A 17822-nucleotide genomic window follows, 5' to 3' on the forward strand; every position below is an offset into this window, starting at 1 on the left:
GAAAACTTGTTTCAGTTATGACTCCAAAAATATAGTTAGCAACTGGAAACCCATTAATGAACATTATATATATATTTTTACACTCCAGAGTTTGACTTTATCCTCTCGTTAACTGTACGACCAGCTGTCTATCACGAGCCACCCTCGAAATATTCGTAATGCGAATGGCTCCTGAATTCTGATTGGATATGATGAAATTTCAGAATTCATAACGATGGATATAATGTCAGGTGATTACTAGCGATTGGCGTCGAACGAACTCGATGGAAGAAATTCGAGGGATCGGTGAAAATAATTTTATCCTAAAAAATATCTTCGATCAAACCGTCGTACGACTTGACAACCAGCAAAACATTATCGTAGACTGTCATTGATCCGAATTAGGTCAGAGTGTCTCAAAAAGTTAGAATTTCTAAATGTAGAATTTTTTGATGCAGTAATATTATTTTATAATACAGTCTTCTATGTTTCTAGAAAGTTTTTGAAATTTTGGCATTCAGAATTCTATCGCAAACTGAAATTTTGCAAATTCTTGAAACCCTGCGACAGAATTTTATCATCCATCAAATATATGCGTTAATTCTAACTTGAAGTCGGTTATCGGAAAATTTCTAACTCTACTTGTAAGACACTTATCGAGAAAAAAAATATCGGAACCAATTCTCAGACGTTCGAATTTCAAACTTCACGCTTAATATCGATTCCGCAAATATTTTTCCGCCGCGCCGCTAAATGGCGCCACAATATAAGATCCGTTTAAAAGTTCAGTTGATAGTAGCGTGGTCGACGCGAGTGTGGTTGGCAGCACTGATCAATACCGAATTCGTTTCGGCGTTTCGGAGTACACAAGAATTTCATTCGGACGGATTGTCGTAATTTTTCTGATTCCGCGCGAGAATTAAACCTGAAAAGTCTCCGAAATGCCGACATACGAACTGACGATGCTCCTTCGCGTCATGCCAAAGGTTTGTTGTGGCTAACTTCGACTAATTCTGCTTAACATAACCTAATACTTAGCCCACCGCAACATAACCTACAACTTTGAATAAACATTCATGTTGCGAATTTGTGCTTTTTGTGCAGAATTCTTAGTTATCCGCGTCGATTATGTTGTGAAATTATTCACAATGTAACTCGGAACTTGGAATTATCCACGTCGGTTGAGTCGTGAAATTATTTTTGTTCTTGCAGACCGATATCGTGTCGACTCTGAAGAGGACGGCGAACACAATCTTCAGCACCGGAGGCATAATCCGGAAAATCGACAGTCTGGGGTTCAAGAAGATGCCGTTTAAGACAAGTGCTCACAGTTTGGTGCACAGAGAGGCAAAGTATGAGAAAAATATCGAACCCAGCGAAGAAAGTGTCGAGAGCAGGAGACGGGCTTACATTCTCAAACCAGGAAAACAGCGTCGCCGTCTCTGCTCCGACACTTTTTTCGGTTATACCGTAAATATCCTTGAATAACACACGATCGCTATCGACGTCGGTAATCTATTCTTGCAGCTATTTCATCATTTATTTTGATGCCCCGCCGTCGAGGATCTTTGACTTAGACGAGGCGTTTGGCAGAGACGTGGATGTCGTCAGGAGACGCATTTACAAACAAGATAGCGAGCCACCCGAAGCCTGCACTCTGGCCGATGAGATAAAGCCACCGCCTTATAGGTGAGGAGCTGAGCGAAAGAGAATGCGAGAACCTTTCATCGTCGCAGACTTCTGATTGAGAAAAAAATGTTTGCTTCGTTTTCAGGAGCGAGGTACAGAAAATGCTGGAAATGGCTAAGAAGGCGAAGAAACCACAGTTCAGTTACAACACTGGCTTGGATTATTATCCATTCCAGAAATAAAATTTTTCAACAACTTATTCCCTTGAACCGGTGATACTCGTCTATGAAAAACGTAATTTTTTGTACATAAATGTTGTACACGTTGTAATTCTGATTGTGTACGTGACCGTAGAATATATTTATTACGCATAAAGTCGAGGTCCCTGATATGTCTCAAAATTATTTGTTTTATCAACTGCTCGCATAGTCGTCGGTATCTGAACGTTACGCGCATTGCTATGATATTCTGTACACCTTCGGAAAAACGATTTCTCTCTTATCGTTGAATTTTTCAGAAATTTCGCAACGTGCAACAAGTGTGAAAAAAATAATATCAGTTGATAAAAATAATGTTACCGTCGATTTTAAATTAAGAGTACTTAGTTTCTCCGCAAGTATGGAATGAACGCAATTCCCAATTTTCATTTCGCATTTTCAATCTATAGTTTGATTTATCAATCTATAATCTTTCTTAATACATTATTAAAAGTTACATCTGATAATAGTATATATAACCACCAAAAAAGAGTTTGTACAAAATACTTGGTAAATAATCTTTCTATCTTATTTATAGTGTATAGTATGATTATCATATAACATAATAATCGTTATTATATTATTAATAATAATAATAATGGCAATATTATTATCTTTGTTTATCATGAATATCTCCTCGCGTTAGAGAACCCAACGAGAACGTAAAGCGACTAGGAAGATTTTTGCAACGCGTAAATTTTAAATTAAAAAACCAAATTACTTCAAGCGCAATCGTCACTTCCGTAATCGTTAATTGTTGTTACACGCTATCGCGCGAATCGTGTCGCAAACATGTTTCCGTCGTTGCCTCGTCGTGAGGAGATGATTGAAAACAAACGGGGGAAAGAAAAAGATAAAGTTTTGAAGCAAAATGAAAAATTTCGTGAAACGTTGCAATATTATGTTCGTCAATTTATCTTAAGTAAACTTGAATAGCGATTGCAAACGTCGCAGCTTCGTTGTTTGTTGTTTTTTTTTTCTCGTTATCGAACCAAAGAAAAAAAAAAAAAAAAATATATATATATATATATATATATATATATATTTAAAAATAATAAGGGAAACGAAAGAAAAGGGGGAGAAAAAAGATATGAAAGGATGTACGAAACGTTCCGTGTCCTTTGAATGTAAAATTAATCAAGTTACATGTGTGTGTGTGAGAGAGTTGTCTAATTGTAAGGCGGTTTTGGAAGTCTGAATTTTGGAAAATGTGCTCGAGCAGGATGGCGGGATGATTTACATGTGTCTTGTATTTCCAAAATTGATACCACTCTGGGTTGCTCCCTTGTTGCTACCGTATTGAAGACTTATCACACCAGCACCAGCCTTGAGCTGTTCGTCGCTAAAGTTTCGCACGTTTTTGTCAGCCTCTTTCGGCCCGATGCTCGGTTTGCCGTAATTTCCAGCCTGAGGTAAAAATGAAGATAAATTTATTTTTTATTTTTTTTTTTTACGTATTTTTCAAGCGATGCCTATTCTCAAAATCTTTATCAAGAAAAAAAAAATTATCCACCCACCTTGCGGCCTAGCGATTGGAGACAGATTACGACAGAGTTTAAATTTTGTCTTTCCCATAGATCGACGGTCTGAAATGTTTCCTGGGCCGGTACTCCCAGAGCTCTTGCATTTTCCAAAAACGCGTTTATGTTCTCCATACACTTGAAAGCCAGCCCGGTGTTGTTTATCTTCTTAACCGATCCCTCCTTGATGCTGTTCACCAATCTGCGAAATTAAATTTATTTATTTATTTTATTTATTTTTTTTTTTTGTTTTTCGTTTTCAAATTATTTCAACTGAAAATTTCGAGACGAGTTTCGAAGCCTGAGTTTAAAAGCTCTCACCTGCAGAGGAGAGTTCCGTCCTTAAGGGTTTCGTAAAAATTGTCCATGTCTCCGCTCGTGTTTATGTCCTCGCCGGTTATTGTTTTTATCCATTCTAAACTCTCCTGGGCCAATTCCTCGCTGTATTTACTGTTTATCTGAAAACAGAAAGAAAAATAAAAAAAAAAATCGTTTTAAAATAGACGGTCAAATATCGTGTCGATACTTAGGCTAAGAACGTGTAGTAGAAAATCGATTTTCAATAGTAGAAAAAAAATTGTCAAATCTTCATTAAAATCGTACACATTTAGGCGGTTATGTTTCTTTTTCTCGTTCATATATTGATAATCGACCAAGAAAATTAATACGTAAATAAAATACAGAATGTTTTCTCTAAAAATAATATACTTTACTCTGCATAGGTATTATATGAGTTCTAAAATCTAACCGATCTAAAACATTATCTTGTTATATACTGCCGTCCTAGTTTTGTTATTCGATATCGATCGATATCGATCACGATTGTCTACATATTTTTTATTTTTTTTCTATTTTATTATTCAAATTGTAACAACACTCATATATATATACGATATCGCGACACTTTACGAGGGAATTATAGTTATCGGATTACTGGATTGGCGGTTGGAATTATTCGTACCCGAAAACGAAATATTTTTTTTTCTTTTTTTTTTTTTTTTTTTTTTTACTTTTCTCCCGCATCTTGGGGAAAAATTCACAGAAACGTTATTTCACAGGTATAATTTAACGAAGGATATTTCGCGGAAAGAATTCGTTGGCCCCGTGAACGACGTCAAAAGATATGTTATGCCAACGGCTGCATTCCATCGAGCATGACTCATATTCCCAGACGGTGACATCACGTGGCAAAATCGATGACGAGTTACATTTTACAAGAATCCTTGAGAACGTCGTTGCTGTATTTTAATGAATATTACGCTTGATACAACTAGAATAAATTATAAATATTTTAATTACATTTTGCGGAATGAAATCGCCAATTTTCACGATATTTTCATCGGTGTAATTGTGAAAATGATTAATTCCGTTGGATATCGTTTATAATTATAAACAACAAATGAATAAATCTTGATATTCCCGCACGTAAATCGGCAAATTTCTACGAGGTACGAATTTAAGAACGTGTCGAGCAAACTTGACGTTATAATTTTTAAGAAAATAAATAAATATATATATATATATATATATACACATATCAAAGAAAGAAGAGGAGGGGTAAAATTATTACGAAATTTTTAGTCACATGCAATGCGCGTTTGAAAATTGAGACTTGAAGATCAACGTCACGTCTAATTTTTGCAAGAAGCAATTCACGTCTAAATCTAAACGTAAAAGTAAAATTCCTTTCAACGCGATCGAAGCATGAAATTGCGGTTTACCGAGCCGTAAAATTCTCTACGACATTTTGACACCGCCTTTGACCTTACAGGCAGAATGGCGAAACAACCATCCGGTTATCTTTAAAAACAGCGACTATAAATATTCATGAATATAATAATGCGTAAAATCGACTAACCTCATTGTCAAAGATTATAATTAATTAATTAGTTCGCGCTTGTTTGACGATAATGCCAAATCCGTTTCTTAATGAAAATTATTACGAAATTCACTTGGCGGTGTAAAAAAAAAAAAAAAATCGTTTTTATATTCGTCCTTTTTCAAAAATTAGTAAAATTAGTAATACAAAAAAAAAAAAAACAAAAAGAAACGAGAATTTCTACATCAGCTCCAAGTACTGAAAAAATGTTTTTTCTTCTCTACTACTATTTTTTTTTTTTTTTTTTTCACTGTTTCCACCCTGATCGTCAAAAGTTTTATTACGCGAGTAGTTCGGCGGATGTTCTCATAATATGCGGTCAGACATTCGCGTTATCAGGATCCGAGCAAGTTAGACCGACGCACGTTTTTATTCCTGACGCAATCCGCTCTCCTTAGCTTTTCGCGATTTCGCTTGCATACGTTTTTGCTATTGTTATTATTATTTTTACCGTCGGCATTACGTGTACATATTCAATGAAAGACACGTGCGTTTATACACATATACATGTTGCGCGTGTTGGAAGAAATTCCGAATGATAAGGCTAACTGAAATATGTTACATAATTCCCGCGATATGAATTAATCGTTATTTATGTACATATGTATATATATATATATATGTATGTATATATAAACGTAATGCAGATGTAGTATCAATTAATAATAAATTAACGATTATCTTATCGTAAGTAAAGCGATTATATTTAAAACATTTTTTTTTTTCTTTTCATATCCTTACACGTAAATAATATAGTAACGGATCGATAAATTACGGTAAAATTTGAAGGAAATTGATTCATTTTTTTTTTTTTTTTTCTCAACTATTCCCTCGTTGTTACACTCAACCGGCTGAATTCTGTATAATATCATAATATTTAAAAATTGATATTCAAAGTTGCCGGATTTGTATAAGGGAAGATATTAAATACTCGGCTGGATACTTTCGACGAAGTTGCGAGATATTTAATATAAACGCAACGTCGCGTTTGGATAACATTAAACCTGCCTTAGGAGAATCGCTACGTAGTATATCAAATATGTGCGTACGTATATAAATAAAATATGTGGAAATTCAGTCCTAATAACGATTGGAGAAAAAAAAAAAGAGTCTCGATCCGATATAAGCGAAAGTCAAATTTTCGTATAACGTGGAGAATTTTATTTTATATCTAAAAATGTTACGGCAAGCGTGTTTTTAATTAAAACAAACTTTCTGGCAACTGTAATATTATAAAAAAACAGTTACAGATATATGTTATACATATATATATATATATATATATATATATATATGTATATATACTATGCGTGATAATAAAACATTTTTATACTCACTGTATAATTAATTTTATCGCGATACTTGTAATTTTATTTCTTTTCGTTGGATCGTGGATAGAAAATTGATGAATTTATATGCATACGTACAAACGTATAATCTTCGTTTTATTACTTGGTCAAGAATTTGAAACACTATCGGTGTAGCGTCGATTCTTCATTTATATTGATTCGCGAGTATATTAACGCATATAATATATCCATGTAACGTTCTTAAGACTGTATAAAATAGGAATAATAAAAAGTAAGATGAAATAACGAAGAGTGAATAAATCCCGGGACTTCGTAATCGACGTTTTCGAAAATTTCATCGAAACTCCGCGTAAAAAGTCACAGCGATAACGATAAACACGCGGCATTATACTCTCGGCTGTAAATGCATCGTCGGATTTTTGTATAACCTGCCGCAGCTATATTCTTAAAAAAAAAAAAAAAAAAAAAAACAAAAAAAAACGGCATTAACTATGATATTGAAATTTTTATACCCTTTGACGTGCCACGCAGCCTAAGATATTATACTTTTTATACACTCAACTGCGTGCCGTCGACTGATGCATCCGAACGCGATAAACTCCACGCATATCCATGTATATGGGTTCGTATGCAGGTGTATGTAAAGTATAAACATGTGTCGTGGCGGTGTTAAAAGCAAAATAAAAAAAAAAAGAAACGAAAAATCCAAGTGGAATTTCTCCTGACGTCATTTTGCGGTATTGAACCGTCGGAAAACTCTGTACACACGATATCCGATTTGTGCAATATTGAAATTTCAATGGAATTTTCTCTGCTTTCGGTTTCTCTTGTTTTTTTTTTTTTTTTCTCTTATCGTTCGAGACGCGATATTAATATCATTCCAAGTCTCCTTATCACCTTCGTACAAGTGAATTTATCGTGTCATTCAATATGTAACGTGTTATATACGTTAGGTATGTATATAGTGCGTGCCTCGGGGAATTTCGGCGTTGCCTTATCGGTTCAAATTTATTGATATAAATGTACCATATGTACATACATACGTACATGCAAGCAGAGTATATACGACGACACGGTGTTCAGATTATATTATAATCGAATACCTGCTTTATATGTATAGTCGGAAATTCTTTTCGTGAAAAAACTTGATTCCAATTAAATTTTGCGTGAAAAACTGGGTCGCGCGACGTGACAGGTATACGCAATACATTACGAGAGTAAATAATAAAGATCTTAAATATCGTCCGATAAGAATAAAGATGTGCGAAAAAAAATTCAAGCTGGATGAAAAAGAAACGATTGACGAGGTTAATTGAAAAGGGCCGCGAGTAACGTTGCTTTTTTCTTTTTCTTTTCGGTAAACATTCGCCTTTGCGCATAAATATTTTCCTAAGAAATTTGTTTTGAAAAATAAAACGACACTTTTACAACACTTTTTTTTTTTTAGATTTTCATTCGACGACGCTCAAGACGTTAGCATTCGGTAATATAATGTGTGCGGAAATCGGAAACTTCCAAAGTGTAATCAAGTATATTACTCGAAAACTGTTGATTGTATAAAAAAAAAAATTACATATAATGTGTAATTGGCTCGAGTTGAGAGACTCTAAAGATCTCTCTCTCTCGTTGATGCTGGGTCGAGGCAGTCGAGTTTGCGGTCTCGGATCTCGAGAAGTCCGTAAAAGGAGCTAAACGGACCTCCCGGTATGTATAAGGCACGTGTAATGACACATACGCATGATTCAAACGTTAGTGTCTTCACATACACGCTTGTTGCGTTTACGCTAGTATGCTTCGGGCATTAATTTACACAGGGTTCAGGCGTCACATATATATTTATATATATATGTATTATTACGTATATGTGGGTACAATTCTATTTGTGTGGTTGTTATCCCGAGTGTAAAATCGTTGACCCACATGCGACAAATCGTTTCGTGTTTAAATACGTACATGTCCATGTGTTAAAAAAAGAAAAAAAGAAAGAAAAAAAAAACTCGGTCATTCGGTGGCATCATCGTTGCTGATGTCTTTAACTCTCGTGACGCGATGTACGTATATATATATATATATATGTATGTATATATATGGAATTGATTTGGATTTTACACATACGTACAACGTACGTGTGTACGCGTGACTTGATTGAACGAGAACGAGATCCTAATTCGGTTAATAATTCACCTGCATTTATGTTACATAACCCAATACTGACACGAATCGTCTCGCGATCGTTGATACGACGCGAATCAACAGTTTCGTAACAGGAATTCATCGCGGCTTTGGATCGTTTTAGATCCTTATTAGGACACGATTTTTTTACGAGTATGCAAACTGGTCCGATCGCACGGTCTTGTTTTTTGTTATATTACCTATCGCGTAGTGTTATAATCACTGTCTGAAGGGTAAAATTGCGACACAATGAAATTTTTTTTTAACAAGATTCAAAAGGTTCGATGAATGGTTCGTCGGTCGATCGAGTTACCGTTGAATATCGATACCTTTTTGATGATTTTTTTAGCAACTTAACGAATCGTTTGGTCGTATCTGACAAGTAATTGAAAGAAAAATTTTTAACACTAAAATCATTGACAGGGACTTGGAAATATAAGCTTCTTTCAATTTATTTATCCGATATTATATACAATGCGACTGTTTGGGAATAAGAATAATTAACCAAAGAATATCGATATTCAACTTATCGACTTCCTGAACTTTGAAATATGTAATATCGAAATCCCCCGACGATGTTTTTAAATATACGAAGAGAGGCTTTCGCGAGGACGAAGATTAATTTTTAAAAATTCAACTTTTATGAAAATCCGAGGACGAACGTTGCCGGCTGGCAAAAAATGAAAGAAAAAGAAGAAAAAAAAAAAAAAAAAAACAACAAAGTAAAATTGGAGCTTGAGCGCAAGATTGAAATTTTTACGAGTTTCAACGTAACGGAATTCTCGTTTCTATATAAAATATTTCATCCGCGTATCCAGCAAGAATTATTTTCAATTTTTCGAATGTTCTTCCAACACTTTCCACAATAATAAAAAAATAAATAAATAAAAATAACGTCACTGTATATTCGTCGAGTAATCTTCGCCGAAATTTAACGACGCGATTGAATACCAATAGAATAGAATAACGCGTCTGTATCTTGAAATATGAATATTACGAAATGGTTTTTGCGGATGAAAAGACCTCCAGGCCTATCTTACAAGCTTTCATATACCTGTAATACTTCGTACACGTATGTACGTACAAATTCGAAATACTCGCACCGTTGAACGTTTAACGCACTGCAAGTCGTTAGCCTTAAACATTCGGTTAGGCGGATGGATCATCTACCGATCTTGGGTTTGTGTGCTCGGCATATCACGAAACACATGCAATGCACTGAAACACTGTCTGAAGGATACGCTTGTGAGAATCGTTTCGAATCTCTATCGGGGAAAAGAGACTTTGCCCCTCGGCCAGCCGCGCTCTCAGATAAGAAAGACGATGCTTGTTGTTATACCGGTTTCTCACTGTCTACACGTAATACAGTCTGGGATACCTCGTTCTATCTCCAGGAGCACCAGACTCGACGGAAATCCAGGGTTGAAATATATTTATTCACTGTAATCGACTCTCTTCGTTTTTATGCTGGTTGGAGATTGTAGTTTTTATATTTATTTATTTTTTCTATTATTCAACACGTCGTCGATTTCTTTAAACCTTGACAACCGAACGATGTTATAAAAATTAGAGCGTTTTATTTCTTAACATATGTCGCGATTAAACGTAGAACATAGATAATTTACTACATACATTGAGAAAAATTTCATTCGTTACGGTAACTAGAAAAATTGAGTGATACAGGTATCGTTAAAAAAACTGTTTGAATATTGTTGGAATTACGAATAAACGAGCTATTACCGATCCTTTTTTGGTTATTGCAACGCAAAATCAGTTTCTACTTTTTTTAGTTAAACAAGGCTTTAACGTCAATTTATTCTTGCACGAGCATTAAATTTTCGCATCAGTTACGAGAAAATATAGCAACAGTGAGCGTAACGAGAAAGAATAGTAACGGATACTAGACTTTCCGGTAACGGCTAGAAAACTAATTTTCATTTTCTACCTAGAACTGTATTGTGTCGATTTTGATAAAAAATGAAAATAGTCAAAGACTGAGCGGTAACAGGAAATAAAAATTTCTCTCGGTGTACGTAAACAGTTCGGCGATAACTGACGGTCGGTTATTTTCGTGTTAAATGTGATGGGAAGTTTCGCGTTAATCACCGATTATTGGTTATTAATTCGAATGAGTTCGGGGAACGCGAAACCGGGTCGAAGTAAAAAAATAAAGAAAATTAAAAAAAAAAAAAAATAGGAAGACATCGGTAAGCACGAAAGTCGGCTAATTATCGCGAGAAATCGAGATACGAAAACTTTTACGTTAGAAATTCGTTTAGAAACTTAATTACACCTATGTATATAATAATATCTTCTCATTCTTCGATTATCATTATAGCTTAGCAAACATACATCTTACGTTTTAATTAGAATAATCAATTCATGTATGTACAACAACGGCCGACGAACCGCAATTCAAGATAGTAATTGTATAATTTGATACTACGTTGATGAAGTAGTTGGCTAATTATAAACTTGCCGCGTGAGTCAGATGAATGACTTTAACTTACAAATGGTGTTGTGTTTTTTTTTTTCTTCTTCATATTTCTGTTCAACAGAAACGAAAATTAATCGAAAATCGGAATAACCGGCAGTCACAGTCACGGTATTAGAAAAAGCATGTATAAAAAAAAAAAAAAAAACACTGATTGATTTCGCGGTTACTCTTCTACAACCGAATTCGGGCAACTCTCTGTCACTGTCTTGATCGGTGGCAATGACTACTGGCCATGACTGTATATATATATATATATATATATATATATATAAACTATATAAGTTATACAGTGTATAAACGTAGAAGTTTGTACAGCTGTACGCTTATAAGCACATGATGATTATTATTAAGTAAATCGTCGAGTTGGATATGAAATAGTATAATAACGATATCCGGGTGACTCATAGGGCCAGAATCCCCCCTATATGGCAAACTTTAAGTCTACACATCTATTCCTCTTTCTATCTCTCTCTCTCTCTCTCTTTTTAAAATTTTTTTATTTATAATTTTCTTATTCATATATTTAATTTGTCAAGTTTTTCAGCTCATTATTTCTTCATCATATTTATTGTTCCGTCTTTATTTTGTACTCCCTTTCGGTCTGTTTACCTGTTTATCTATTTTTTATCTCCTTCTCTGGTCATTACTTTTCATTATTTTTCAACCTTAATTTTAATGTACGTTGATTTGTTGTTAGTTTTGCTTATGCTTATAATTTGTTTCTACAAGCTTTCTGCATGCCGAATGACGGGACTTGTCCTTCGCGTTGCAGATTACGCGGAAGACACCTTCCGCGAACACGAGGTTCGATCGTTATTCGATAATTTTACCTCGAAGGTGAAATAACGAGGCGTAACCGCAGTCTGAGCTTACAAATTAGCTTCGTACTTTCAACTTCCGACAAATGTCGATGTGTGTACTTGCCGTATGGAAAACAGGAAGTCTGTCCAATCGGTATTATGGCTCTGTGCTGTGTGTACAATGCACACTTTAATGTGTATAATGTGTTTAATGTGTACGAAGAGCCGCTTTGTCGACGTCGGACTAATTGCTAATTACCGTTTCACCTCGGACGTTGATTAAATGTAACGAAAGGTTTAACCGGCCATCGTACATTTTCGCCAAATTATTTTTATCGCGGCTTATAAATATACACGTATATATATATATATTTATTATATATTTACGTCAGAAACTCTTTGCACGCTTAAGTGCTCTTATCTTTTAAACTGTTAGTAATTAAATTCAGCAGGTGCGACGGTAAATAAATTATCCTGACACAAAGAGAAGGACGGAAAGAATCGGCACTAACCGCGGCGAAATAATTTTTAGCAAGTAAATAAATCAAGCTTATATGGATAGACACTGTGGAACAATTGTTGTACGAGTTACAAGTTTGCGGTAATGAAAAATGATTCGATATATCATTTCGCGGCTTAATTCCTCCGCGAACGGAAATTGACGCAAATACATGCACGTTTGTACGTACAACGTTGAGTCGACGAGGTAACGAACAGATCGGACCTGATTAATAAACCGCAAATGGAAAACGACTTACTTTTCTCGACGCCATGTTTACGTCAAAGTTTCTCGAATATACGTAATTACGTTTGCAATATCTACGATGTATCAGCGACGATGTTGGCAATTCAACTGGACTACACCTCTTTGAGGAAATAGGCAATCGTACTGCAGTATTTCGCGATTTTAGCTATCTTTATATTCGCAGATTGCGTATCTTTGACACGACGCACACATGCAACACCTTACATACAACAAACATTGTGCGAGTGACATGCGATTAGATTTACCGATTTCACGCTCGCTGGTCTATGCGATTATTTGCACTCGCGACGCTCCGCGTTTGCGTCATTTTGTAATTATAGAAATTATTCACGTTTCATCGGGTTATTTATTTATTTATTTTTTTTTAAATGTTTTTTTCAGAACCGGTGAAATTGTTCCAAAGACGATAAGAAATTATCGTAATTCGTACGATATACACTGAGAAGAATTTCATTTGTTACGGTGACTGGAAAAATTCAGTAAAACAGGTATCGTTAAAAAAAAAACTGTTTTAATATTGTTGGAATTACGAAAAACGAGCTATTATCGATCCTTTTTTGGTTATTGCAACGCAAAATCGGTTTCTGAGGTTTAATCTACTTTTTTATTTAAACAAGGCTTTAACGTCAATTTATCGTTGCACGAGCGTTAAATTTTCGCAACAGTTGCAAGAAAATCTAGCAACAGTGATCGTAATGAGAAAGAACAGTAACGGATACTAGACTTTCCGGTAACAGCTAGAAAACTAATTTTTATTCTCTACTTAAAATTATATTTTGTCGATTTTGGTAACAAATGAAAACAGCTGAGGACTGAGCGTTTACCGGAGCTAAAAATTTCTCTGAGTGTATCGACACTGATGTATTTCAAGTGCGGTTTTAATTCAATTACAATTAACCGATAATTTTCTCCTACGAGAATTCATCCTCGTTACGGTATTCAGGATGTGGATAAAACCGCGAAAAGTAATCTCGTTTCCACCTTTGATCCTGATAATCGTAATTTCCTCTTTCAAGTATTACCGAAGTCGGGTGTTTCTTCGGAATACTTCAATCACTCCTCGATATAGCGATGACACAATATATATACATATACATATAACTAGGATTCCGTTGTAAATTTTTCTAGAAGCGATAAGCCACTCTCTAGATTTCGACTTGTAGATATAAAGATTTTATTCTCGCGATTAAATTCTCCGGCTGCAATTGGACGTCGATTACTACTGCCGGTATTATACATAAAGGAAAGACTGTTAATCCTCAACCTTAATATCGGAAACCTATCAAAAATTATCGCGGCATAATACAGCCAGACTGATACGCCTAATACTTGCAATAATATTCTTCGGGAATAATTTATCGATAGTCAAAATTGACTGTTTGAATGAATTTTTTTTATTTCATATTCTTGTAGATTGGAAAAAAATATTTTGGACGTATTTTTTATTTTTTCGATTGAATCAAAATTGCCATTAATATAACAGATTGAAAACTTTGAAAACTATAACATTGTGACGTCACCCATGTTAAGATATATCTATATATATATGAAAATCAGTGAAATTCAATCACCTATGACATGAAAAATTATCGTTCTTAACGAAAAACAAAAAATACGTCCTCATTATTTTGGCTTGCACTGCATTGTGCACCCCTAAAAATGGAAAAAAAAAAATTTCATTCAAATACTCAATCGAAAATCGCATTTTGCAAGCCTGTTGTTTAATCTGACGTTGAAAATAATTTGGATCATCGGCAGCCGCTCAATGAGCAGCGTTCCGCACCGTAAACGGATGAAAAAGTGTTCCATGGTCACCGGGTCTCGTACTTAAGTTACGTGCAACGAAAGTAGAATAATCCCTTTTACACGTTAATCGCAAAACTGGGTCGCCGCGAAACTCACCGGCTACCTCGCAATTAAATTATCTTCACCCGTTAATTGGCGAATTTTAAATAGCGCGGGTGGTGAATTTCTACCTTCCGGATTTCTCACATTTTCTCAATATCTCTGTCAGCTAATCACGAGAGAATTTAGCAGTTTCGCGAAACGACTGTTTTAATCTCGCGAATTTAACGTCACACCGTTCAGAAATTAAACTGCGTACCAAAGCAACTAAATGTTGATTTTATTCGAGAATCTGGTATATTTTCATTGAAAGGAAAAAAACTTTTTCATATCATATTTGATACATACGTGTGTGAAAATTTTTAGTCATCGAATCGTAGTAAAACGTAACTATAATAACTTACGTTGCAACAATTTAAACAATCAATAAAAAGAAAACAATATTTGACCAATTTTCGACCAATCATTTTTAATATGTAATAACTTACTGTTAGTTGTCTCGTAGGCCGTAATTTTTATTAGATTGAAAAATCACCTGTCCGTAAAATCAAGTGAAACTCGGTGTATTGTTCCCCGTCAAATATTCTGACGTACGTTTTTCAATCGTTCTTCGAGTCTTACGGGGATGCTCAAAGCCGCGAATATCGGAAAAGCACCACGTTTCTAGTGATTAAATTCGGCACGAGGGTGAACCGGACGAATAAACCGATTTCTAAAATTTCACGGAACATGCGGTTCAAGCCGTTTGATATTGCGAGGGCGGGTGTAAAAAGCGGGAAATTGGTCCAGGAGGCGACGGAGAGTCTGGAGCCTCGGGGTATCTGGGAAATAACGATTTCTCGGTTGACCTACATTTACTCGACTACACGAGGAGCGAGTGTTCCACCCCAAATATCGGGGATACACGGTATCCAGCATCCCGCGTTAAACGTTCCGAATAAAAAAGAATATTTTAACGATACATCCGGAGCGATATCGAGATTTGAAATTGAGAAACGGGTGTAAAGATAACGCAGAATCGTGTCGTGTGTTCACCTTGCGTTGAGCTTCGGCGGCGAATCCGGACTTGGTTGCTCTGTTGTTAGCCATTGTTGTCGTTGTTGTTGTGTTTCTTTTCTTTTTTTTTTTTTTTTTGTTTTTTTTTTTTAGCGTAGGATCAAACGGTGCGAAATAACACTGCGGTACTACGGTTAAACACTGAAAAACAGGTGATGAAACGGGTTTTACAAAGCTGCCGCTTCAACGGTCGCAACTCTACTGTTCGCCGTCAAAGGTGACAGCACCGGGCTTCCACGATTCCGTTTCCTCCTCTTCGCAGCTCCAGCTGCGACTCGAGAGCCAATCGCGAGGATGCTTCGGACTCCCGGGTCACGTGGGAAGCGATTCGAGGCTTCGATTGGCCGCCGGTGACGTGACGGATTCAACAGCCGCCAATCGGAGTGCCGGCGGTCCTTGCCGCGAACGTAACTGTCAAAATACGAATTCAACGCTAAGGATTAACGCTGTTTAATTTTCCTGTAGATATATCGTGCACGATTCAAAGGTCGCGCAAACGTGAAACGTAGCCTAGATCTTCGTTTTATCGTTATTTTAAATCCAAATTTAAATCGTACGTTTGGACGATTTAACGAGGGGGATAATTATTTTCACGCGAAACTGGTTTCACTTCCCGAATTCACGTCTGTTCGTCGAATAAATTTACCATCGCGTTATGATTCCGTACGCGGAGCACGTCTCGTTACGTTGGAAATATCGTATATTTAGCCTTGTACGTGGATGGTATTGAGAAACTGTTTTCATTCCAGCAGAAAAGTCTGCAATATGTCTTAATATAGGCATGCGAACGTCGAGACGATATTATGCTTGAAAAATTCAACGTCGCGATTCGTTGCGCGCTTTTCAAAAGTTCACAAAGTTTTCGTTCATTCGATCGTGTATACTCATCGTCATTAAAATACGGAATTACTCACGAGCTTTGACCTCTTGTCGCGAAAAATGTGGTTACGTACGTAAATATAAATGAAAAATCGTCGCATTTTCAATTACTTGGCTAATTTATAACGTTGTAGACTGATTTCAGCGAAATTCGCGAAACTATTTAAAACGATAATAATGCGAACGGGTTATCGCTCAATTATAGGCTGACTTCTCGTCACCCGTCGGTGAATTGCATATTTCAAAAAATTTCTCTCAGTATATAACCGTCTATATATGTATAGATGTTGCGGATGCGATTAAATTATCGTAGTTTTGTATCGCGACTATATTCCTGCAGACCGTGAAATCCTAACGTTACTTCCATCATGTTAGGGTAAGGTTTTAACGAAGAGAATGTTCAGTCCAATGTAGCATGAAAATTTCATGTACCTCCGTACATACATCGTATCAATAATAATACGTGATAAGTAGCTTATACGCGGCGGAAACGTGCAGATCGAGGGCGAATAAGCAATATACACATGGACTTGTTTGTTTAGCCACGCATATATGTGTATATATATATATATATATGTATGTATAGTAAATTCCTGCGCATATACATGTATATACATATAGTAAATTCCCGCTGAATGGATATATTTTTCATAATATATAACTAAACTAAAAGGCGTGCACGCAGGCCGAGCTACGCGTGTCAAGTTTCCTGCGTATAATACTCTAATCGCGGGATTGACATTCCACTTGACCGTCGGGACAAGGACGGGGTTGTTACACCAGGTTTCTCGAGGTCCAAATGCTGCATAGCAGCAGCAGCAACAGCTCGTTGTTCGTTACTCGATAACGCGAGGAGAGAAAGAATGTGCGGTATATGCACGTAGGTGGTTACGTACGAGTAAAACCGAGGTAGAGAAAGAGAGAGAGAGTGAGAGAGAGAGAGAGAGAGAGAGAGAGAGAAAGAGGGAGGGGGCATAAATGGGTCATAGAACCCCCGTTTGGTAACGACTCTGCACCGAGAGAAATTTTTATTTCCGTTTACCGCTCGGTCTGCAACTATTTTCATTATTTACCAAAATCGACAAAACATAGTGTCTAGGTAGAAAATGAAAATTAGTTTTCTATCTGGTACCTGAAAGTCTAGTATCCGTTACTGTTTTTTCTCATTACGATCACTGTTGCTAGATTTTCTTGCAACTGTTGCGAAAATTTAACGCTCGTGCAACGATAAAT

General features: G+C 35.9%; 2 protein-coding genes across 3 annotated transcripts; one reads left to right on the forward strand and one right to left on the reverse strand.

Annotated features, from left to right (window-relative positions):
* The first annotated feature begins 776 nt into the window (after positions 1-776).
* mRpS6 (mitochondrial ribosomal protein S6) lies at positions 777-2702 on the forward strand. The gene is made up of 4 exons (XM_046633860.2): positions 777-965; positions 1192-1331; positions 1507-1668; positions 1754-2702. Exons 1-4 carry the CDS (start codon positions 921-923, stop codon positions 1848-1850), a joined length of 444 nt encoding a protein of 147 aa, XP_046489816.1. The 5' UTR covers positions 777-920; the 3' UTR covers positions 1851-2702.
* Positions 2703-2865: 163 nt separating this feature from the next.
* Positions 2866-15914, reverse strand: Chd64 (calponin 3). Of its 2 annotated transcripts, none has more exons than XM_046633857.2 (4): positions 15690-15914; positions 3707-3843; positions 3383-3587; positions 2866-3272 (listed from the first exon to the last, which is right to left on the reverse strand). In XM_046633857.2, exons 1-4 carry the CDS (start codon positions 15741-15743, stop codon positions 3102-3104), a joined length of 567 nt encoding a protein of 188 aa, XP_046489813.1. In that variant the 5' UTR covers positions 15744-15914; the 3' UTR covers positions 2866-3101. The 2 variants fall into 2 exon arrangements, with proteins under 2 accessions (XP_046489813.1, XP_046489814.1); XM_046633858.2 differs by lacking the exon at positions 15690-15914 and adding an exon at positions 12802-12946.
* Positions 15915-17822: the final 1908 nt, after the last annotated feature.

Source organism: Neodiprion pinetum, chromosome 7, assembly GCF_021155775.2.
Source record: "Neodiprion pinetum isolate iyNeoPine1 chromosome 7, iyNeoPine1.2, whole genome shotgun sequence".
Classification (NCBI taxonomy): domain Eukaryota; kingdom Metazoa; phylum Arthropoda; class Insecta; order Hymenoptera; family Diprionidae; genus Neodiprion; species Neodiprion pinetum.